General features: G+C 45.8%; 1 protein-coding gene across 1 annotated transcript in view; it reads right to left on the reverse strand.

Moving 5' to 3' along the window:
* LOC144469774 (lachesin) overlaps positions 1-24,162 on the reverse strand; it is a 259,484-nt gene that overhangs the window by 93,296 nt on the left and 142,026 nt on the right. The window contains exons 4-5 of the mRNA XM_078180383.1: positions 16,400-16,558; positions 14,158-14,286 (exon numbers count right to left, since the gene is read on the reverse strand). Coding sequence (XP_078036509.1) covers positions 14,158-14,286; positions 16,400-16,558 — 288 coding nt within the window. The remainder of the gene's footprint in view (positions 1-14,157; positions 14,287-16,399; positions 16,559-24,162) is intronic.

Genomic DNA, 24,162 nt, shown 5'->3' on the forward strand with positions numbered 1-24,162 from the left:
GACACGGGTCTTTCTCATTCCCAAAGTCCGTTCAAGGCTGAATTCATTCATCGACATAATGAACAACGAAACACCAACAAAACATCTCATCAGGCCATGGAATCGAATTTATTCAAGTCTAAGGCAGGTCAATCTGTATCCGGATACCGGGCGCATGTTAAACAGCGTGACACACGAGGCATTACGTTGTACTAGGTTGTTCGTTACAGCAGTCTGCGGAAAATGGGCGAGCGAATATTCGCGCCGGCATGCGGCACGGCCCCGTATTCCGCGCAGAAATAATTCTCGCCTCGTGCAGACACCGTGTAAACACGTTTCGCCGGAGAAGGACAGGAAAAGCCGCGGGGGCGGCGGTCCGCCAATATTTCATCGTATCGCGCGACATTCGTTTATGAAAGTTCTTCTTCAGGACCCGGTGGCGGCTGGATACGTTCGGCCGCGCCGCGCCGCGCCGTTTCGTGTTCAATGTAACGAGCGCCACCGACGAATCCTTCGAACCTATTTAGGTCCGCCGAAACTACTCGAAGCTCCGCTCGACCGAGACGATCGTCCCGTTGCCCGTTGAACCGAAAACAATCGGTGAAATGTTCTCGTTCCGAGCCCCGTGATTCCGCGCCAGTATTTATCTGAGCATTAAACACGAAGAATACGGAGCCGCCGCGCGCCGTTGCGACCACCGTTTTTATTCCTTCTTTTGCGGAGGCAAGACACTGCTGCTGCTGCTGCTGCTGCTGACTCCGCTGTCGCACCACAGCGTTCCTGTTCTTTCAATTAAAACGATATTAAGTCAGCTCCACGATCCAAGAAACGGTGTATATGCCTCTTCGATTATTCCCCTCCGCGAAAATTCAATCGCATTCATGTAATATCAAAATCCTGACAATTCTAAGAGAGCTGGATCTCTCTTTACAAATTGCAGATATATCGTACTTATATGGCATACCTATATGACATACTTATATGACGTAGCTTATATGAAGTACTAGCCTAGCTTATGTGACGCCACGTAGATGATATGTATTTGTTTTAGGCAAACCATCTGAAGTCAAGCTCACACGGGGTGTCTGGAAAATGAGGAGGAGTTTCTGAATTGCCAGTGATTTTTGAGACACCTTTAGTTACTCATTTGTGCCTACGATGAAAAGCACTGCAAGTCATAATTTCAAGATATTTAAGTTAATACATTAATTGAACAGTAGTGTTGTTCCTCATAGCCACAGATACATGGTCTAAGTTTTAAACCTTGTGCCAGTCCTCGATGAACGGGGTATAGAAGGTGCGAAGTGGTAGAAGTTCGAAGAGATCTTGATCGATTCGAATTTCCATTGCAGGAAAGAGCCGGTCGAACGAGAGGCTAGTCAGCCAATTATAATGATAGTAATTGAAGAACCAAGGCAAACAAGCTAAATAAGCTAAATAACTGGTAACAGCCGGCGGTTCCCGAAGGCGAGCGTAACATCCTTTGGCTCATAATACACTTCGCCGGCGAGGTCTCGCCGCGTCTCGCCGCGCCGAGCCGCGCCGAGCCGCGCCGGCTACTGGCACAGGCGCAACTACTGCAGAGCAGCCTCGTTAATAAAATATTTCAGCAGCGCCCCGGTAAGAGCTGTTCTTTACTCGTTTCCTTTTTTTCTATTATTTAATCTTCCTCTCTACTCCAGCGCGCCGACTAAATTTCACCCTGGCAAGGATATTCTTGCGCGGCGAATGCAGTAGATTAAGGAACGTCTTTCTTTACTCTTGCGTTTATCGCGACTGAACTCTGCCCCCCTCCCTGTCGCTCCTTCGCGGGGGTGGGCCGACCGGGGCGACTGAATAATTTCGACGATTAAGTTTAACGACCGCTTCGCATCCACGTGTACGGGGCCGGATTAATTACGGGAACTTTAACGGGCGATTAACAATTGTTTAGGGCGGCGCACGCACTCCGGGCTCGCTGATTTCTGTCGCCTGCGTTGTGTCTCGCTGCTTCTCTCGCCCCCGTGGTTATCGGCTATTGTACTGTCGCAGTCGCTCGCGAGGGTTACGCGATGGAGTCGAAATTTACAAATTCTTCAAATAATTCGGAATGTCATGAATCCCTTGAAAGGATAGGAAAAGTCGCGTAAATAATCGAGAAAGCAATTGCACGATTTGGAGAAATTAAAGCATCACAATCTAGATGTTATGCAATCAGTTCCCTCCTGTTATTTTTTAGCACAACATCCGCTGCATGTGCACGTAGAATGTCCTCGGAAGTATTCTACATAGAACGCCGTCGCAATTTCGTGTTGGGGTGAAAAATGTCTGCATACAAGCATAGCCGGAGACAGAAAATGAAGGAAAAAGAAGTGAGTCTCGATGGCAGAAAGGATTCGCGGCCCTTTCGTTTAATTGCGGGTGGCTTTGGCGTAGCCGGGACACGACCGGGGGAAAATCGTGATGATTTCAACGGTCGACAGCAAATACAAGCCCCTCGACAAGCAAGAGGAACATCCTTATATCGTGTTCCCTTTGCCTTTCCACATGTTGATCTACCAACACCGACCATTATGTCGCGTCGAACTCGCATTCACACGGACTAGACAGCGGGAGGGAATGGAGCGTCGCTTTTTCGTCTCCGATGCTTGCACGCGTGCTCCACGGAGGCAGGATCTTTGAATATTGTTTGAATACCGCTTGTACGCCACGCTCCGCTCGTTTACAAAAGCGAATGGAGAAATCGAACTTTTACCGGTTATCGGTTACTGTTTTTTTACTGTTACAGTATTCGGTCCGGTGATCGAACCGGAATTGTTGCAAAACAAAAAGGTTACGCTGGACATTGTTTTGGGAGGAAAAACTGTGAACGTTCGTCCATTGTTCGGTACAGAAGACCCAGCAACAAACGTCGCAGAAAATTGTCAAATATGCATACGGTATTGTAGAGCCGGTTGCTGTGGGCTGACTCATTGCCGAGTTCTTCTTTTGTTCTTCGGCACATTAATCTTTATGGTTATTGGCATTTAATATATCTCAATCGACAAATATAAAGTGAATCGTGACTGTAGTCAGACCAAACGTACAACAATTGATCAATAGCAATCAATCTATTATTTATTATTGCAGATTTGTACGCGTTTATGGTTCGCCTAAGTATTTTCAAATACAATTAAATCTCGATATCGACAAATATTAATTATGCTTCTATGCCACGTTTGCCGGAAAAAATATTCCAATCGCTGCAAGAAATCATTTTCTCCTTCAGAGTTTTATAAAAATATTCCGAAAGATGTGAGTTTGCATAAAAGCCCGCAGTCTCCACATTATTATTCAACGAAAAAAATTACTGATATTTGTCGACTACACAGTCTCCGAGGTTCGCGAACCCTCGTTCCCAAAATATGCGAAAAATTTCGTAGCCCGCGACCTCCGAGGCTCGCAGATAGGCGTGCCCCCTCAACAAGCACATAAATTCGATCAGCAAAGCAAACCGACAGCGTGTTCTCCGATCTCGGCGGCCGACCTTCGTCCTGCTTGCATCTCGAGCAGCTAGAGCCAGGCTCGGGTCACGAACACCGTGAAAAACTGCGAGTATCGCGAATCTGTCGGTCTGTTCTCCAAGGCCCGGTCCATGTTGTCGTTTCCTTTCGACTCGCGCGAAGTCGAGAGAGCAACGAGGGCTGGCGAGCGAGACAAGAAAGAAGAAGGGGGTGTAGTGGGTGGAGGAGGAGGAGAAGCAGCAGGAGGAAGAGGAGAGAGAGAGAGAGAGAGGGAGAGAGGAGGAGGAGGAGGAGGAGGAGGACGCGGAAGGAGAGTCACCGAGACACGTTAATGAGTTTTTCGAGGTACGTGCCGGGTGCGGAGACGATCGACAAGAGCTGGGAATTAGAGGCGGCGAGACGCGGGGCCGAGAAAGGGTCTCGGGTCGCGTCTGGGATTGGAAAAAAGGAAAGCCGAAGGGGCACGGAGCCTGCGGGGGGTGGCGGCGCTGGCATGAAGCGGCGCGGAGCCGAGCGGCAGGGGCGTCGCTCGAGATCGATCTTCCAGTTTTAAATTTAAATAAACGCCAGCTCGTAGACGATAAGGCCCTGCTTTCTCGCAATAGTCGACCGTTCACACCCCTGTGCCCAGCCGCCTGCACCTCGCCCTCTCTCCTGCACCCTCGACGGCAATCTTTCTTCCAGCAGGCTTGTACAGTGACCGAAATAACGATAGGTTCATCTTAGTACGTTCTCCTTAATTTTCTACTTAAATCAATTTCGTTTCAACATACTGCAGTTACATCAACCCTGTGCAGCAATCATATAAAATACATAAATAGAAATTTTTATTTATTTATTCTTACGCAAAAATATGCTATATTAGAAGAATGAGGAATACGTAGATAAGCGAGCGCCGAAACAGACGAGGAAACACGGCTGTAGAAGATCGATGTCGAGAGAAAATTCGATCATTATTGTGCTCCTTTTCGCGAGCCTAAAAGGTTCCTATGGAAGCTACCCCCGACGCTCCTTTCGCAGCGGCGAAACTGATTGAAATTTTTTTCGAGGACCTGCTCGTGCCTTCTCCCGCCAGCCTAACTCTGCAGACCCCCGTCGCACGTCTTTCCCCCCACTCTAGACTCTTCTCTTTCTTATTTTTCGTTTTTGCTCCTCTTTTTCGAACCTGCGACTGAGTAATGGAATCCTTTGAGCGGAGACGGCTCACGGTGCATTATGATTTATATGTTTGCGCAGGGATCTCCTGTAAACTTTCGGCCCGCTCTCTACATCGATTCCGCCTCCTCTGTTTTCGATATTAATTCGACGCCGACGGGGTTTACCCTGGATAAGCATAACCCTCGGCTTCCATTCGATGCAGAGTTCTATGAAGACTCTCGGCGAAGTCCGAAGCCCAGTTTGGTAGCGTAAAGTAACGTTTCGCGACACTAACGCGCTACCGAGATGTAAAAGAAAGGAGAATATCCATAATCGAATCGTCCGAAGCAAAAGCGGTGCAAGTCAATTTTCTGCTAGATTCATTTAACATCTTTAAATCGTATCGTGTAAAATTTTTATTCCAATCGCTTTCTTTTATTACTTTAGGTTACAGCTTAAAACCAGCTCTCGTAACTTTTTATATTACTATTATATTCTGTAGAAATTTTCATTCATTCTATATTATATGCAAATTAACTTACATACTTTCTGCTTTCAACAGTTCAATTATTTGCCCCTGGAGGAATTTTCCATAAGCTTTAACACGTTCGCGACGGGGCCTGAATTCACTGGCCGCACCGTGGGGCGGGCTTGTTTTTCGTGCTCGATCCCATCGGGCGGGCTGAGTCAGTGGTCAAATCAGCATTCTCAAATTTAGCGCGTGCGTGAATAAATAAATGAGTGAATTCAACAATTCCTAATAGAAGCAGCTTTACGATTTTAATAATTTTGAGATAAAACTGTGAAGGATGGTAGAAATACTGCCCCATGGCAACTAGTTCCACTGTCCTACGAATTCAATGGCAAGTTATCGAAAGTTTGAAGCCTAATTTGTAAATGGGCGGGGCACGAAACGAGAACGTAAAGTCCGTGCAATGTCTCGGTGCTGCAATAACTCGAGCTGCGTTTAATATGAAAATACTTTGATGTTTCTACCGCGGGAAGTCGACGCAATAAATTCTCGCAGCGCCGACGACGCGCAACGGGTTGGTTTTCTAAAGAGCGTTTCACGAGCTATTCGTTTGCTCGGTCGAGACTCGTCTCCGCTCCGGGTGCGCGCGTATTCGTCGGAATACGTTACGAAGGGCCGAGGGATGTGACAATTGATCGCAAATTCGCCGGTAGATTAGCGTCCGCCGCTGTTGCGAAATCGCATTTTCGTTGGTTCGAGGAGCAGATGATTTTCAGGGCTTTAGCCGGATAAACTGAAATCGATGGATTCAAATGCCGATCTGTAATATCGGCGGTGTGCGTTCCGAGGCAGAACTCCAATTTCCTCGCTGCCGGACAATTAAATTACAATCGGCAAACACGATAAGCACAGTCGTTCCCGAGGAAAATGAATATTTCAAGGTGGTGTCGCCTAAATCGAAACGTCAATCCGCGCCGGGCGCCGGGCGCCGCGCTCGCTGCGCGTCGGCAACACCAATCGAAAAAAATTAAAAAGATGCTTGTGTCAGTCAAAACGAGAAAAACCGCAGCAATTTTTGAGGCTCGAACGGACCGAATCAATTTGAAACGCGACCCCGAGCCGCAAATTAATCGTTTGCCGATTATCCTCCGAATAAAATGCGTAACCGAGCTTCCGAACGAATCTTTGCCATTCATTATGGCGCTTCGACGCTGGATTTAATTTTTCGAATTTCCAGAGCTTCCGCGCGGAACGATACTCGAGCCGCGCATACAGCGGTCGTCCAATGTTTTTTCAGAATTTCTGACTCGTGGTTCAATAGCAATTTTAATCGTGAACCGATAAATAATTCCAAGTGTCGGAATTCGAATGGTTCTTTTCAGAGTGGAGGAATTATTTCACTTTTTTATTTTTTTACAAAAATTGTACTTTTACGTGAAACATTTTCATTCCTTTCTACTTGTAACGTTTATTCCTTTGCGATCTTTTCCATAAGCCAATAATCACCTAACATCACGTTACAGCAGTGCCGCTGTAATATTCTACTCGTCGTTTTATCACATCAGATTGCACCTACTAATTTCTCTGATAAACGCGTAAAATCCGCGGCCTATTAATAAGTTGGCAAGTATCGGCTGATATGGAAAGCAGCGGTTAAAAGTTTCGTTCTTAATTTGCGCCGGCGAAGTCGAAAATGCGAGGGTCAGCTCTCGGCTGGTCGACGTTGATCCGAGAAGCGGTGCGGCGCGGCGCGGCGCGGCGTGCGGCCGCATACGGGCATCAAATTAATAGAACGGCGCACGAAAAAAATTCCGAAAAGCTGGGAGAAAACTGGGGCGAGTAACTAACCGGAGGGAACATCGGGGAGATTGTTATCGGTCGATCGTCGAAAATCCTATCCAACGGCCCCACGTTCGCAAGCAACGTGCAGCGCACGGCTTCCGGTGGCGGACCTCCTCGGCCGTAATTTCGTCTCCGAGTTTGCAGGTGGCTTAATTTTTGCCGCAACACGTCTGTCGGTGCGCGTCCGTCCCGCGTAGATACGGCACGGATTTTTCTCATTGCTGATTTTAATAACAGATTGCCACCGGCGCCGCGAGTTAGGGAGCGCGAGGATCGGCGCGGGGGTGTGGCGCGGAGAAACCGAGGATACACCCCGGACAGAGGGTGCAACGGCTGACTCGCCGCATCCGCGGAAACCGCTACTATCTTACGGTTCCGACACCTTTCATCTCGATACATAAAAAACACCACCTACCAGAGGCGCTTGCTTGTCGTTACCGGTTAATCATAACGAACTCCATGTAATGGAAAGGCTTGACTAAGTTTAAAGAGCTAAGTTCAAAGTGATTGCACAGATGTCACACCGGCTGCAATGCTTGCAAAACATTGATACAATTCTTCCAGAAAGGCACGACTTGCATTTGGTAACCTTAACGATAAGCAGTGTACGATGCAGCAATGCATTTGTTAGTAATGTATTTAGTAGTTGTATCCAGTTCCGCCTAGTTTCACTTGCAAACCAAACACGGAGCTACATTGTTCAGTTTTCATGCCATAATAATACCATGACTTGTTGGATCAAATTACTTTACAATACTAGTCGCCATCGTGTTCACATGATCCCATGTTGTAGATTTGATTATTAATATTGTATTTGTGATCCCGTCAATCTAATTACTGCCTCCATTGCCGAGAATAATAGTTATTACTCGAGGCAATCGGTTGCTGTTTCTCAGCGTCATCGTATGTATAACGAGCCGACGAACGAACAATATAATTATTTTGACAATTATTCAATAGGTATCGTCATTATGCAAGCAAGCTAGATAAACAGGAATTAAAACTGCACTCATGTATGCCGCAATATGGATATCGAGTCAAAATAAAGGGGATAAATTATTGGCTGCATTAAGAAGAGAATAAGGATAATTTTGATATGCGCATATTTATGTTAAAGGAAGAAGAATGAAATCCATATTCGAGTTTGCCGCAATGAGAAAATCCTATTGTGTTACCGTTGCTCCAAATTTGTTGCGAGGTCGTGTTTGTTACACGTGCTTGTTATCGTTTGTACTCTTTCCTCCCTTGATAATTCTCTTCTCACATGCTCGTCATCGTAGAACGAATGCTATTCGACGGTGCTGTCAATAATAATTGCACGCTGTCAATACCGTCAACATTCACTGACAAACCGCGCCGGTGCCGAGAACCTTAAACTGCCGACGATATTATTGACCGCCTGGGGACACCGTAACAATAATAATCGAAATCATGGGGACGGCACATCGCGGGTATCGATTAACGCCAGATTCGCCGAGCACCGAAAGCAACGAAAGCGATCCCAATCGTGGTAAAACAAAGAATTCCAATGCGTCGAATCCGCGATAATTGGTGCAGCGAAGCGTAACAAAAAGATTCCGTTTCCTCGGTAAATCTGGCAGAGGTTTCTGGCAGGGGGAGAAACGTTCGCCGACACAGTGAAATCTTTATTCCATTAAATTATGCAAACGCGCGGTGTAGTCCTCGACAGAGGCACCGCGAGGCACATTCTACGCTTCGACAGGTAACTATGAATGAAATATTCAGGGCCAATCTATGAAAAGGGACACGGGACACAGCGGTGCGTCAAAGAAACGATTTTTCTTCGGAAAATTTTGTAATCGAGAGACGCGACGGCAAGTTTTATGCACACTCGGAGTACTAACCCGCCGAGAAGACTCGCGCGTGTGCACGCAGCAAGAGCCCGATCCTGATCCTTCACAGAGGAGAAAATGGATTATCTTTGCCTCGGTCGTCTGCTAGTTTTCTCGTCGCTCTATCTCTCGACCATTTTTTTTTCTCTCTTCGGGGCTCGAAGTAAGTACGTTTGGGATTTGGTAGCGGCACACAGAGCATGAAAAAGCGTGGCCGTCAAATCTCGGGGTAAAGAGGAGCAAGATTTAGGGAAATATTCGATACAGAACTGGAGTTTTAATAAATTTCTACGGATTCAATGTAAAATTCAGCAGAATTTCCCAGTTTTGTAGATTAATTAGATTTTCCTAGAAATTGAGGAAACGACGGGGGGAGACGCGCGACGAAAAACAAGAGACGCAAGAGCGTTCACTTATCCCTAAAATATTAACTTCAGATCATTCTAATGAACACACGATCATTTGTAACTAGCAATTATTAATTAGAACTAAATTGGCCATTATAACTAATTACTAATTGGAACTGAATTATTAATAGGCGCGATTCCTCTTCCAATTTCGTTTTGGATCCAGAATTTTGATTATTACTGGCTAACAATAAGCCAGTAAGCGCTGAACGCGTGATTATGTAGTGCGGGCGGGGTCGACCAACCATGCTTCCCGCGTCGATTAGCTTGCGAGTTTTCTCATTTACCAATAGAAGTGAGTTTCGTGAGGTTATAGAAGGGTGCGGCGAGAACTACAGACGTGCAGGTATGACGGAGCGAGTGGAATACCCAATATGCTTCTCGGACGAAATGACGGGCCTCTTTTCAACAAGGGAATGATTAAAAATTCATTGCAAAAGGACAGAATTTTATTCCGACTTGAAAGAACGGAATAACAGTTATACTTGACAGGATATTCCTAGGAATCTCTATCACGAGTCTGACGTACGTGTAGTGTCTTGATAAGCATCCGCTTGTCAGCAAAAGGAGTTGTAAGATTGAAGATTTGAACGAGAGAGGCGCAACGATTTTCGGCGAAGCAGAATGCCGGAATCGTAACGAACAGGCGGAGCCGTAAATTTAAGAAGGTCGCCGTCTCGAACGGATCCCCGTCTCCGACAATTATAAATCATAACGGGCGGTCTCGGTCTCGGTCTCGGTCTCGGTCTGTCCAAGGAGCGGCCACGAGGGAGTCGAATAATTTTCCCAGCAGATTTTCCGACTCGTCTCCGAGTGCTCCGTCCCGCGAAAAAATCACCGTCCCTCCGGCAGGTTCGTCCGGGCGTATCCAAGTGTAACGGCCATTAACTATGCCCCGGCCGGTGTCCAAATTAAAAAAGGGCGACTTATGGCTCTGCCGGGTCCTCGGCTCGCTGCACTCCGTAGATTACGCGCGATCGATAACGCGTGCTCCACAGAATGCCGGTCTTTGATACAGTATGCACACGGCTTGCCGGACGTATGCGCGCATTTTTAAAAATGAATGAACACCACTACCAAGGAATAAATGGGCCGCGTTTCACGGAATGGCTATAAAGGGTTGATTAAAGTGAGGCAGCGGGCAAATAAGGGCCTGTGTCAGATGCGAAATCTGCCTCGGAGCCCCTGCTAGTCCGTTACCGTTTATGCTCGTTTTCGAGCGATCACCGACGACGACGTTATTGAAACCGGATGCCAAACAACGTTCATTCTTTATTCTCTTTATTCCGTCGAACGATTCTTTACTCAAACAAAACGAGATATTCTTTATTCAAATAATTTTCATACTCGAATTATTCGCAAAAGCGATATGGAAATAATAAATCGACCAACTATTTTTGATGCGTTGTTTCGCGTAGAATCGCTCGATAACTGTGTTTTCCAACGGGTTCAGAGCAAAATTCCAGAGACGAAGAGTTATCAAAGTTCGATGATTATTCTACAGTGTCCTTCGAGGACAGATTCAAAGATCGGGCAATGAAACACGGGCCATCGAACACGTAAAGTTTCCCAGCTCGTAAACTTGTAATACCATCTCGCAGGTATGATGTAATCTGTCCAGTCGTTTAATTAATTTTCCCCTCCGGGAACATAAAAACCCGCGGAACGAGCTCGAATTATCGCTCGAATTAATTTGATAATTTCTGGCTTTAGCGTTCGTCCCTCCATAATACGTGTCGATTGTGCTTTAATCACGCTGTCGCCGAGGATTACGCATTAATTAAGAAGAAAACCTTTTAGCGAAATCCGCGACCCGTGGCAATCGCGGCTCATCAATTTCTATACTACGTAACAAAAACAGATTCTTCTTTGTACGTCCAGGTATTTGCGTCGAACGTCGATTAATAATAATTGTTAATAAGAACAATTATCGTTCTTCGTTCGTTTATTTCTATTCAGCTGAATAAGATTTACAAATTCTACATTTTTCCATCGGGTAATTGACGATAGTGCAAGCGTTGCAAAGTTCTTTACATAATATCACCGTTTTACATTCACGAAAGAAACATTTAAGTAAGTTCGTAATTACGAACGCTGAATTTTTCTTCGTTTATCAGAGACTCCAATGTTAATACGATAAACTGGTACGCTTCGAACGAACCGTTTTTCCTCCATCGCATCCTCTGTTACACGAAAAAAATCATAATTATCTTTTTAGAACAGGATTGCTTGAAATTGGAGCTAAATGCGAGAAGCAACCTACATAGCCACTCGTACGAGTGCACGTTCTCCCGGGATCGGATGAAACAAATGATTCCGCACGTTTTAATTAGCAAAAATAAATGTGTTCGTTAACGAGAAAAATGCTTTGTAAAAGCTTACCGGATCCCTGATTTAAGAATTATTAGGCGCGTATTAATTATTGTTCCCATTTAAGCGATGTTGAAGGTCTTCAACAATTTAAATAACTTTTGGATGGAAATTTAGTCCGGTTGCAGTGCTCGGTAAAATGGAAACAAGACGTAAATTTCTAAAATCTGTAATTTAATAAAATTAAAATTCAGTAAGTAAAATTACGGCGGGGAAACGGTAACGGACACGGTAATTGACGCAGTCACCTTAACCGATTGCAATCCGCTGGGTTGATCGACAATCGACGGCAAGTGCGTCTGATAATTCGTAAAGCCCGTAACATCTGCATTACCGCGTGTTCCTTCTATCTAGGCGAACGGAAGCCGAGTCAACGAGCGTGAAAATAATCTCTCTCTCTCTCTCTCTCTCTCTCTCTCTCTCTCTCTCTCTCTTTCTCTCTCGTTATCGTCCCGCTGGCCGGGCCGCGGACGGTCCACGCAGAAAATTACATTTTCTTTCCATGAACATCTTATTGAATTCCCGGGCCAACGCCGGGTAATGCATATCGCGGACAGAACTATTACATTACTCGATCGCAATTTGACTACAAAGGGCTCTGGGTAATACTCGTTGACAAAAGCCTTTGGCCGGAGCACCGGCTGCAAATGGAATTAAAGGACACCTAAAAGGATAATCCGCCGCGCATCCGCGGAAGGACCCCGTACCCCGGTCCATTCCAGCCTCGTGCGTCGCCCCGGCCCCCGCCGATCCTCCTCAACCCTAAACACCCTCGATCTCCCCCACCAGAATCGTAATTCGTCGCTCCTTTACGCCGCCGCCGCCACCGCTGCTAAATTAATTAGCTCTCACTTCAGCTAAACGGATATCCTCTTCGGTTTCGTACACTTTCACGCCTTTAACTGCAATTCTTATGACCAGACAAAACGTGTCTCGTATTTTTCCCGCTTCCTAATTCCACGCTTTCGCTTTTGCCATTGTTTTCAAAGGGATTTATAGGCTCTCGATCGCCTACGTCAATGACAGTTTTAGCGATTATATAATATCTGTGCAACTTCAAATGTGATAATAAAGTGAAGTTTCTCGGTGTACCAAGGATGTTTCGAAGCGGTGATCGTTCGCGTGAATGTAAAGTTGCATTTTTACAATCTACACTTTTTTTATAATCGCGGCGTGTTCTAGAATAAGTTTTCGAAACGATAAGAAATACAATGCACGCGATACAGCGATAAGAAGATTACAGCTTTACGTTCACGCAAATCGTTGTTGCTGATTCGAGCGTCTGCAAGGTTGAACATTTTACTTTATCACCGCATCGGCAAATAATCGCGAAATAGTTTTTAAAGAAGTTTATAATTTGAAAAATTTATAATCTTTCCATTATCAAATAACACTTGTCAGCCAGTTGGAAGTTTCCAAACGGAATTTTCTCAGCGAGGATAATCGAAAAAAAAGGGAACTGCTACGGTTGATCAATCTTCGCGATTAACCTAACCCTTCCGAATAAATTTTGGATCGTACGCGATCCAGTCTTATAAATCTCGATCACCGGAGCTAATTTCGTTCGACGAACGTAAGAAGAAAGGTTTGGCGTTTAATTCGAAATAGGTTGAACGTTGCCACGGCTTGGCGCGTGTTGAGGAGAAAAAGGAAGGCGAAGAGGGAGAAGAGAGTAAAAAAGACAGAAAAAGAAAGAGAAAGAGAGAAAGAGAGAAAGAGAGAAAGAGAGGGAGGGCGGGCTCGCGGAGGAAAGGCACGCGCGCAGTATTTAAGAGAAGCAGTAACGTAACAATAGGCGAGTACACGGGCTGGAAACGGTAATGGTGTGTCGTGGTTCGCCCAGCTTACTTTTATGTCCCGGCAGGACTGCTCTTCACCTTCTACACCGTCCGCTTTCACTCTTTGGCTCGGCTCATGCGCCATTTCTCCATCCCCGTCTTCCCCCTTGCGCGCGCTCTCCCCCTCTCTCTCTCTCTCTCTCTCTCTCTCTCTCTCTCTCTCTCTTCGACGTGCAGCACCACGCTTATCTACTCCCGCCACCGCCACCCTTCTTTCATTGGGACAAGGCAGAGTGCAAGAAGCAAAGGCTCGCTTTGTTACCGGACACCATTCTCCATTATTAAATTGTATGTTCTTCAACCCCTTGCCACGGCGTCAGCACCCGTTTCCAAGGAATCTGGTTGCGTCGAGCCAAACCGTGCCAAACCGTGCCAAACCGAGTCGGACCGAAACGATTTTCTAGAATCGCGATCGTTGACGAAGAAGTATTCGAAACCTGTTCGATTCGCGTACAAACGCGTAATGACATAATTGACATTAAATTTCTGACACTGCAATTAAAGAAATTATAACAATAATCTATCGGTTTCTCTTTATATAATTCCCTATAAATGAAAATATTTTCCTTCGTTTTCGACGATATTTTTCCGTCCCGGAAAAATGGTATTTTTCAGTATTGTAACAATGAAATCGCGAGAATTCGTTAAAGGTTCAAGACTGCCAGGTGTTGCACGGCGGCAGAATCATTTTTATAGGCTTCTGGGTTACTCGACCCGTTGGCTGTCTTGTGAAAAGGGTTCCAGCGGCGCTTTGATATCAGTTAAAAAGGTACTCACAGTCGACGGAGACTTTGATCTGCTTGCTCACAGATGGGGGCACACCGTTGGATGCGATGCACAAATAAACACCCATATCGAGTCTGGAGATGCGTGTAATTTCCAGCGACTCGCCTTTCCATTCCAGCACTGAAAAGAAAAACAGCGTTTTCAATTACGTTCTAAATTCCATAAATGACGTGCGTATCATTTCTGCAGCTTCCGTGAACCAGTGTTCGTCCTGTACAGCTGCATTTACTACTGCTTCTTTCAGGCTATGGAAAACCTCGCAGTGCTGCACCAGCGTTGAATTGATTAAAGCAGGAGACTCGAGTAAACCGCGAAAATAAAAATGATATTCGGCAGTTTTTTTGTGTAACGTGGAACACGGTTGAAACTTTTCGTCGCTATCCATGCATATTCGCTGACAATTGCGGATACGTATCCTATACGTTTCTCGTTACAACGTGATCTTCTATCGATCTATCGACGTTTACCAAAATAATGAAAAGAGGATTTCGATTGATACATGGATTATATACTATTATAATTCTGTTGGCTCGTGTTTGTTGCAATTAATCAAAATAATGCGAGATTCGAGGAGCGAAAAAAGCAGCTTCGGCCGTCCGTTCTGTTTCGCGAGAAGAAAGAATCTCGCAGCAATCGTTTTCCGGGCTGGGCAGCCAAGCGACAACCTCGGAAACCCGTCGAAGTAATTCGTCGAGTAATTTCTTAAAAAGAGAAGGTTATGCAGGACCTCGAGCACTCGACCTCGTTATTTTGGTCACTCGGCACAATCTCGTTTATAATTCGACGAGTTTCTTAATTGCGTATTGCCTGCCCTGGTTTCGAAATTGTTTCGCATATTCGCGGCACCGGCTCGCAAAAACATTTTACGGTTCCCGATGCAATTTGAAAAATCCGTCGCGCGCAAACCACGGGCAGAGATCTTTGATTGTTCGCGGCGGCCTCGGTTTCCGTCGCGTTGACTCCGCAAAACCGTAAATATTCCGTAACAGGCCGCAAAAAACTTTGCGCTTGGAATTTTAACGGCGACACGTGTAATTACGAGACACATCCGGCCGCTATTAACGACTGGCGAATCTATGCGTTCCCGGCCTCTGGGTGCGTATCGCGTTAATGAGGACAGGCATCCTTTGCTAGGGGAGGCGTACCGGATGTGGCCACGTTAAGGATTTATAGGAATTTCAACGGAAATATTCTTAACCCCTTAACCGACAATATCCTGCCAGATTCGTTACGAAAATTTCGAGCATGCTACACCTAAATGTGGATGTCATTAAAGCGCGTGTTAAAGCCAAACAAAATTCTACTCTTCTATTGCCAATATTTAAATATTGAAGTAAAGACTTGTAAGTAAATATTGAAGTTAAAGAATGAAGTAAAACTGTTAAAACCTGGTAAAACGATTACTGGCGACCGCCACCGACAACAATTAATAAAATTGAACCGAGAATTTAAGGAAAAATGTTCAGAGTATGCCCAAAAACATGATAAAATCGTTCTTTTTTGCTTTCTCCCGCGTGGCCGCACTATGCACCGATACATTTCACTTCCTGCTCCTTTTTATCTCCTTTGCTAAACGCGCCGTTGCGTTGCATCGGTCACTGCTTGTCGGTCGCGTCGGTCGTCGGTCGTCGGTCGCGATCTTGGATTTTCTGTTTCTCTTCTCAGCGGTACTTTCTTTCGACAGCGGTAACACAGTTTTCGTAGGCCGCGCGTTTGATGTTAGGACGGCCTCCAGACGAGTGTCATTATTTTTAATTGCCGCGCATGTTGTGCGCATCCCGAATCTATCGGAATCCGGTCACGGATCGACGTCATTCGTATTTTAAGGATGTCCACGGTCGACTCGGCTCGAACTCCTCCTGTCCAGGAAACGGCACTAGCTGTCATTTAATTCGCGGACGCCGTATTACACCCCGCCGTGTAATTGAAACCCGTTGGACATCGATCCGCTGGCCGCTCGCCGGCCAAGAATTCCTTCGCGAACGCATCGCCGGGAAAGCGCCAATGATAACATTGAATTTTAATAACGACATGCAATTCGTTGGCTCTGCGACACGTGGTTCTCGTTTTACGGACAATTTATCGCCGGCAAGGTGGACCGAACTCGCTGTCCGCTGACCGGAAATCTGAGATATCGATTATCTTCGCGAATCATTAGCAAGTACAACTGTTGTTCCCTTCCCGGCTCACACTAACCTACATAGCTTAATGCGAGGATAAACCAGTGACTTACCAGATAAGGTTTTGTTAATAGTGATCATCGAAGCATCGTCCTTTTTCCAGCTGATTTTCGGTTTAGGACTTCCATTCGCCTTGCATGTCAAGGTGACGTTGGCACCTTCCTGCACGACGACGTCCGACGAGGTCTGGTAGTCTATTATGTTTGGAGGTACTGCAAATATAAGCATAGTTACCGAAACGTCCTGAATCTCGGAGATTCAATATACACAATATTGTTAATTATTTGACAACACGGAAAGAGCTCGTGACGCGGCTTTCGTCATATCGAAACAGATAGCACACCTTTCATTCGAAACTCGATAAAACGATAACAAACGATCGCTCATAATGTCATAAATCAAATAAAACTTGTCATATTCATGTTTCAAATTAATTTCAACATTGTTCTCTAATTTCGACAGTTACTATTGTGGGAAAATTAGCATGCGAACGGTCGTCGGAGACACCGTATTCCTCTAATAGTGGCCGAGAGCCTAAAAGAGCGAGAATAGAGGAGATTCTTTCGGGTCGGACCGAGAAAAGTGTTTATCAACGATCCATCGAGTCTGCCGGAGGACCATCAACGACGACTCGAGTGCTGCGTCAACGGCGCCGTAATCGTGCAAAAGGGCGACATTGAAAGAACGAAAGCGTCAGTCGGATCCGGCAGCGGTCACAATAATAAAATTTGCATGACACAGACCGGCCCCGGCGGCCTCTCGAGTGGACCAGGGCCGAGAGAACCGCTCCAAGGAAGAACGAACGGACTCTCTTTTCCTCCCTCTCTCTCTCTCCCTCTCTCTCTCTCCCTCTCTCTCTCTCTCTCTCTTTCTCTCTCTCCCGGCCCACCGAAATGCTGAAAGAAGACCGCCGGGCTTGAATGACATTCTTTCACATGCAAATCGAATTCAAACTTAAAGCAGCGAAAAAAGAAGAGACGATCGAAGAGAGTGGGGGAGGTGGAGCTCGGGTTCGACGGAGTTGCAAAGGGGTTGACGACGACAGTTCCAGAAACGGAGGGAATCCAGTTACAAGGGAACAGAAGGAGGCAGCGAACAGAAGGTCAGAGGAAACGAGAACTGCGTGCAGATAAGAAGGGGGAACGAGGAAATCCCCGTTAAAATCTCGTAATCACTGTCGATAAGAAGCCTCCACCAGCGTCGCCGAGCCGAAGAAATGTCCTCGAAATCCAGAAATAATATTCTTCTGCTACTGAAAATATGATCATATTTGATTGCATTTTGTTTTTTTTTAATTTCATTAGAAAACCGGAAAATTTGCAGCGGAGTTTTAGGCGACGTTCTTCGCTTAGGTACGGTTACGTGGCACGTTAAACAAGATCGAGTTACAGGATCGACTACGAGCGAAATAATGGAGCAGTTATGTCGAATGGCGAGTATTGCGGGAATCATGGACGATTAAGTGATCGTGGAAAATTTCGCCGACGATTATTATCAATTCCGTTGATTAAGGGACGTTCGAAAACCAACCATAGCGGTCCAATTGCTGAACGAGTCGTCAATGCCCGTCCCCGAAGACGCGACAATCGCCCCGCCGCATGAATATTTTACTTCGATTATCGTTATTACCGAAGCGAAAATGTTGTAGCTGTTTAAAAGCGCGTCAGCGGAACGGTATGAATATTCGTCATTAATTTCCAACAGAACGTTCCGATATCTGCTGGCCCATGCACGTCACGCGGTCTCGCGTGTTTTAAATTTTCCACTTTCCCTTCCCTTCCCTTTTTAATTATCGCTTTGACCGGTCACGCGGAATCACAGTATTTACGCGTTTATCCAATTTACGTGGTCGAAAATTATATTTTTAATGCCGTTGGAGAATTTTCCATTCGACGGTCTTCGAAATCTTTCTACCTGCTATCTGTAAAATGCAAAAGGGGCCACGCATTCATGACGGTTGTCTAGAAAAAAACAAATATCTACTACACTTTATACATTACGTACAGTCTGTCCGACGAATCTTGTTCACTTAAATACTTAGTGATTTTCAGCAACGCAAAAAAATGTTACCAACAATACATTACATCTCAGAAACGGTAAGCATTAGAACGAATTGCAGCAAATGTCGCAGACAGTTCTGCTATCGCTCTAAATTTACTTGAATCCATCGAGCACATGCCCGAGCCAAAGACAATATGGCATTCAACGGAGACGAATCAATTCGTCCGCGGAATTATGCGGGAATAAGAAAGAGCCGAGCCAACGATGTTGGTTCCGCGAGGTCAGATATAACAGTGCAGACATTTTCGTTCCCGTATCTGACGCGATATATTGTTCGATAATGTGACAATGATATAATCCAGTTAACCGTGCCCTGTTATTTATGTTCGCTCGGTAGTCGTGCTCTTATCGAACGTCGGAATAATGAACCGTCGAGAATTGACACCGATACACGCGCGGATAGATTCTCGAGAGAACAGTATCTTTATCCGTGGCCGTTATTGCTCAGGAAACGCTTTGGAGGACGACGGATTAAATCCTTAACGATTCGACGGCATTTTTAACGCCGTTTTTACTTTCATCCGTAATTAGAAGACTAGGCTGCCAAGTACCGCTCAACCATAAAGATAGAGAGATACGCGGAAGGACAATGGACCGTTATTCTGTCGGCACCTCGGTAGGGTGATCTTTTTAACTCACTGAACTTTCAAGAATTGTTGATTCAGGATCACGGTTTCAGGTTACTGTCCCGAACTCTTCCGTATTTCAGCCTTCCGAATTCTTTCCACTTTTTTTAATCCTTACGCTACCAAAAAAGCTTTAGAAATCCTCCGAAATCCTTGCACCGGTCTTTCGTAGTTTCTAAAATAAAACTTGAAGTTGCGAAGCGAAGATTTTCCCTCCTAATTTCGAAAATCAAAGAGCAGTATTTAAGCTACCCTTTTCCTCTCGTAATACGCACATGAAAATGCGAGGTTCCCTTTTTCCAGTTATTTCATATTTCCTCTCTCGGTTCGACGGCGCAGTAATTTTTAAGGCCATATCTTTCCGAACGAAGGCTGCGCTTCCTGCTACAGACTTACAGAACTAACGAGTTGCGAGCCTTTCATGGAACATGAATTCACGTTAATGCGATTCTAAAAACACGAAAGTGCCCCCTCTCGTCCTCTGTCCACCGTCCTTATTTGAGTGCTTAACAGCTCTAACGTTGATCTCGTCCTATTTCCGATCCGCTTTCGTTCTCTCGTCGCAACATCGCATCGACAGCTCCGATCGTTAGCGATACCATTATGAAGATTTTAGGATTTCCAAAAGCTTCCGTATGTTTCGTTCGGTATTTTAAACATTTTCAAACATTCGCATCACCTATTTAATATTTGTGCATTTTTAAATAATCTGTTGAAATTCACGGCTTCGAGGGGCTTTAATTTGCAACAGGAATTTTTGTGTTAGTCCTTGCGTGTCGTTTTTGGCATCTCGAATAATTCTACCAGTTCCACTGCCATTAGTTCAAATATTGTACAGTCATTTCTTGTGGTTTCGTAGATTCGATGATGATAGCCTATTCGTTTTAATACTTTTAGAACTAAATAAATATAATAAATGACTTTACACTCTTTAGAATCTTTTGTTCGTCCCATCTCCATCGATATCGTCGCTTCAGTTCAGATTCGTCTTATCGATTCGGAACATTGTTCGGTTCGTCGCTAATGTATCGAGAAATGCGAGCGGAATCACAGTTGTTCTCGTTGCGTTGATAGCATAATACGCCTGACCATACAAAATCCAATTATCTTTCTCCTCGGGTAGGCCGGTGCGGAGCAGCGTGGCGTGGCGCGGCGCGGCGCGGACAAGAGAGGAGAGGAGAGGAGAGGAGAGGAGAGGAGAGGAGAGACGAGGCGAAGCGGCTCGCCGAGTTTGTTCCGAGCGAAAACTCCGGAACCCTAGTAAATCAACTGGATAATTGTTAATTGGCCTGTGTTTATTCGTCAGCACGGATCGCGCGTGTAAAACCTATGTCGGATAAATATTAATGGTCCGCGCACTGATATTTATTGAATTGCGAAAGCGGTCCGTGTTATTAATAATTCATAGCGTCTGTGCCGTTTAAAAGGACGTAATTTCTATGTATGAAAATCTGCTCCTCGCGCTTTAATCCGCCTCTCGTCGACAATCATTCCTGCGTTATCTAATTGATCGGCCGGATTTCTATTAAGCGTGTTTCGAGCGTATCCAATAAACAGTTCCATCGGATTCGCGTAATCTCGAGGCCGGCGTATCCTCGTTCAGAAGAGTTCCCTGCAACGATTTGTATCGATATAATTATCTCGATGTCGACACCGCCGAACGTGCTGAACAATTCAAGTCGGTACTTGTTACTCTGTAAAAACAAGTCATTTATGCTGATTTCATTTACGCGTGCTTCGAAACAGAATCTACTCAATTATTTTGTACGTAATCTCGATGGAAACGAGCATTATTTTCGAAGATGGTGATTCGCATCGACAAGTTCCCTCGCTGGAATGTAAAGGGAAACGCTAGGCCATACAAGGATCGACGATAAATACAACGGTGAGGTTGAGACATACGAAACAGTACAGAATCCAACGTACGTTATGCGTGTGTTGCAACCGGCAGCGAATGCACCAAGGTCAGCAGTTCAATTCCGATGGACGACGCTTGCAACGCGACAGGTGTCAAGGAAATCGAGCGTCTCGTTCAAAACCGATCGCGCGTCACACAGCCGACCCGCACGGACACGAGCGTTAATGCATAAAATCATGAACGCATCGTAAAATCTCGTTTCGAACGCGACCGTCTATGGTTTCGTCGAACACGCGCACACGCGCACACGCGCACACGCGCACACGCGCAGGCAAGGATGTGCAGGAATTGGTATACGTATTAGTGCACGTGTGTGAATATGCATATACTCGCGTGCAGTAAATCGATGCTCCATTGACCGAACAGTCGTAATGATTCTTGGATCGGTGACGAGGGTAGGTGAAGGGACAGGGAGGGGTTGGTCGGCGTCGGGAGCGCAGAAAAAATTGTTCCCGCGGGATGCGCAACGTTAACGTGAGACAGAGGAATGGCGGCGGCGTCGGCGGCGGCGGCACCGGGACGACGAAAAATATACGGTAATCGTTAACCGGGATGCTCGAGCGAGAGCGCTCGGTGTTCGTGTATCACCGAGTCCAAATATCGAAAGTGTCTCCGCTATTCATCGGCTGGAAATCGCGCGGCTGATAGGAATCCCGCGCGTCCCACTTTCCACCACCATCCGACACCCTCCGATACCCTTCCACCCCGTTCCCGGCAAGAATCCCCTTCCGGAGATTCGAGCGTTTCGATAACGACCTCTAATGCCGGCGAAAATATTTCCCCTCTCGCCGGCGTGCTTCTCAATCTGTATTTCCCTTTCTCGCCCGCGAGAACAGCGAAATTAATTAACAATCCGGTGGACTTTCAAACCAGACTTCGAAAACGTAATTGACAGACGTCCCTCGACTTGTTTCGGGCCACTTTCATTGGATAATGACCGCACGAAGAATCTGCGAGTTATAATTTTCGAGAGAATGCGAGCACCATTTTCGTCTCATTAGCGCGTCCGGCGAAGCGTTCGGACGCATGCGCGCTTCGTTTCCTCCGACGCTGTCGACGCATTTGCATCATGCTAATGGATAAAAGAAGAAAAAAGAAAAAAGGACGAGGATAAAGGGAGAACCGCGGATGGAAGGAGAGATTCTAAAAATACATAATACCGACGGGCTCGTCGATACCGTTTATCGGCGATTAATAATTTTTCTGGTATAATCGCGGATCGAGCCGCGGCCGCTGGGGACGCGTTCCCATCGTCGCCGCAGCGCGACGCGACGCGACGCGACGCGCCGATACGAGTAATTTGCATCTCGTATCACACCTCGCGGTGACGGTTATTGCGATTCCCAGGCGACGTCTCGACTGCGCTTTCAAGTTCGCGGCTAATGCTTTTTCGAACCGAACCGACCGCTGTTAATTCGCGAGTCCTTGCGCCGGCAAAGCTCAGCAACTTCGGAGCTTTTCTTTTCCCGGCGAACTAGAAATTTTTCGATTAACACCAGAACTACGAACAGTTAGGACGAAGCCATTTCTACGAAGGTAAGGTTCATATCAAGTAAAAATTTTCGAATGAAATTTTCAAGCCAATCATTTTGATTGTGCGGTAGTACCAGTGTTAAATTCGATTCAAAGCTTCGGATTCGAGTGGCTGGGTCTGTTCCGGGGCTCGTATTGTTCGCGAATCGCGTCAACGACGATGCTGGAACAACTCCGCGCCGATTATTATAATTTTTACTCTCTCGGCAATAATAAACGGTAGCCGCAATTGCGAGCGCGTCGATTACTCGAACGTACGGCGTGTTTTAATGGTTTAACGATGTTTGTCGGCACAGTAAGTTGTAAAATCGGCGCAGCGTAATACCGTATTCGCGCACAAGCGCTCGACTAATGCATTGCTCGATCCATTCGTTAAAGTAGATCCCGTTTTACTGTTAATTAAAGACAACAATCAAAATGGCCCAATCAACATTTAATTGACGTCATATTCGTACGTATCGCGTTATGACTAGTTTACAGGTCGCATTACCGTTTCCCGTCCTCCTCTAGGAAATGGTGCGCAGGGTGCAAAACCGGCTGACCCGTGGACAAAATATTAGGTCGAGCCATAAAAAAACATTCGTTTTGTTATCAGTCATTTATTTCATTGTCTTTAAATATCCTAGTATTACGTTGCGACGGCACTAGCTCAAAATGATATGTCTTGTATAAAATATGTCTCATATAAAACAGCGGCTTGTAGTGCTTCGTCAATGTAATATTGAAACATCATTTTATCGGGAAGAATAGTGCTAATAAATAATAGAGTCGCGCGACGTCGCGACAGGATGGCAACGCGGAGGAGAAATTAAAACTCAGTGGCAACGTTGCCGCTGGGACAAGGGCGTAAATTACTGTCGATAAGGTTGTCTATATGTATATTCAACGGTACATCATTGTGTCTCGTTATCGAAATAGCAAATAACCACGGCCATAAATAATAAGGGAACGCGATCCCGGGGCTACCGGGCAATTACACGAACAGTCCGAAATTTATTCGAAGAGCCAACCCGATAAGATGCACAGCTTACGGATGAAATAGCAGTGGACCCTTCGTAGTCGGCTTCGTTTAGCGATGCCCGGTTCTGTAAAATGAACGGGGTTCTCCTGCATCCATAAACATGATCCACGGACCGAGCCGTCCCTTTCTCTAACTGGACAATAGCGCGAAACTAATGCCCCGCGAAATGTTACATGCTCATCCAATCTATGAAGAGAACGTTCGCATTTAGTTCGAAAACCTCGAACTTCGCGTTTACCAAAACCTCATACATATGTGACAAGAGACCCAAGGTGCATTCGTTACTTAGCAGTTGGTCGTTATTTAAGAGCGACACCAAGGATGCGATGTCTACATTTATATTTAAATTTTTCGATAGGTTGGTTCTATTCTCTGGTACAAATGTTATTTAAAGTCGAACAAATAAACAAGATCTATCGAACAAATGAACAAGTTCGGTCGAATCGATCGAAATCCCTTAGGAAAGAAGACAGAAGTCCATATGGAAATAGTAGGATGTCCCGGGAGAGAAAGGAGAGAGGAAGAGAGAGTGAGAGAGAGTGAGAGAGAGAGATGGAGATGGAGATAGAGAGGACGGCCTGGCACGCGATCGGTACGGGTATGTGTTCGGGTGGGTCGGGTCGGGTCCGCTCGATGCTATGAATTACCGCAGGTGTC

The sequence above is a fragment of the Augochlora pura genome, chromosome 5 (assembly GCF_028453695.1).
Source record: "Augochlora pura isolate Apur16 chromosome 5, APUR_v2.2.1, whole genome shotgun sequence".
Taxonomy (NCBI): domain Eukaryota; kingdom Metazoa; phylum Arthropoda; class Insecta; order Hymenoptera; family Halictidae; genus Augochlora; species Augochlora pura.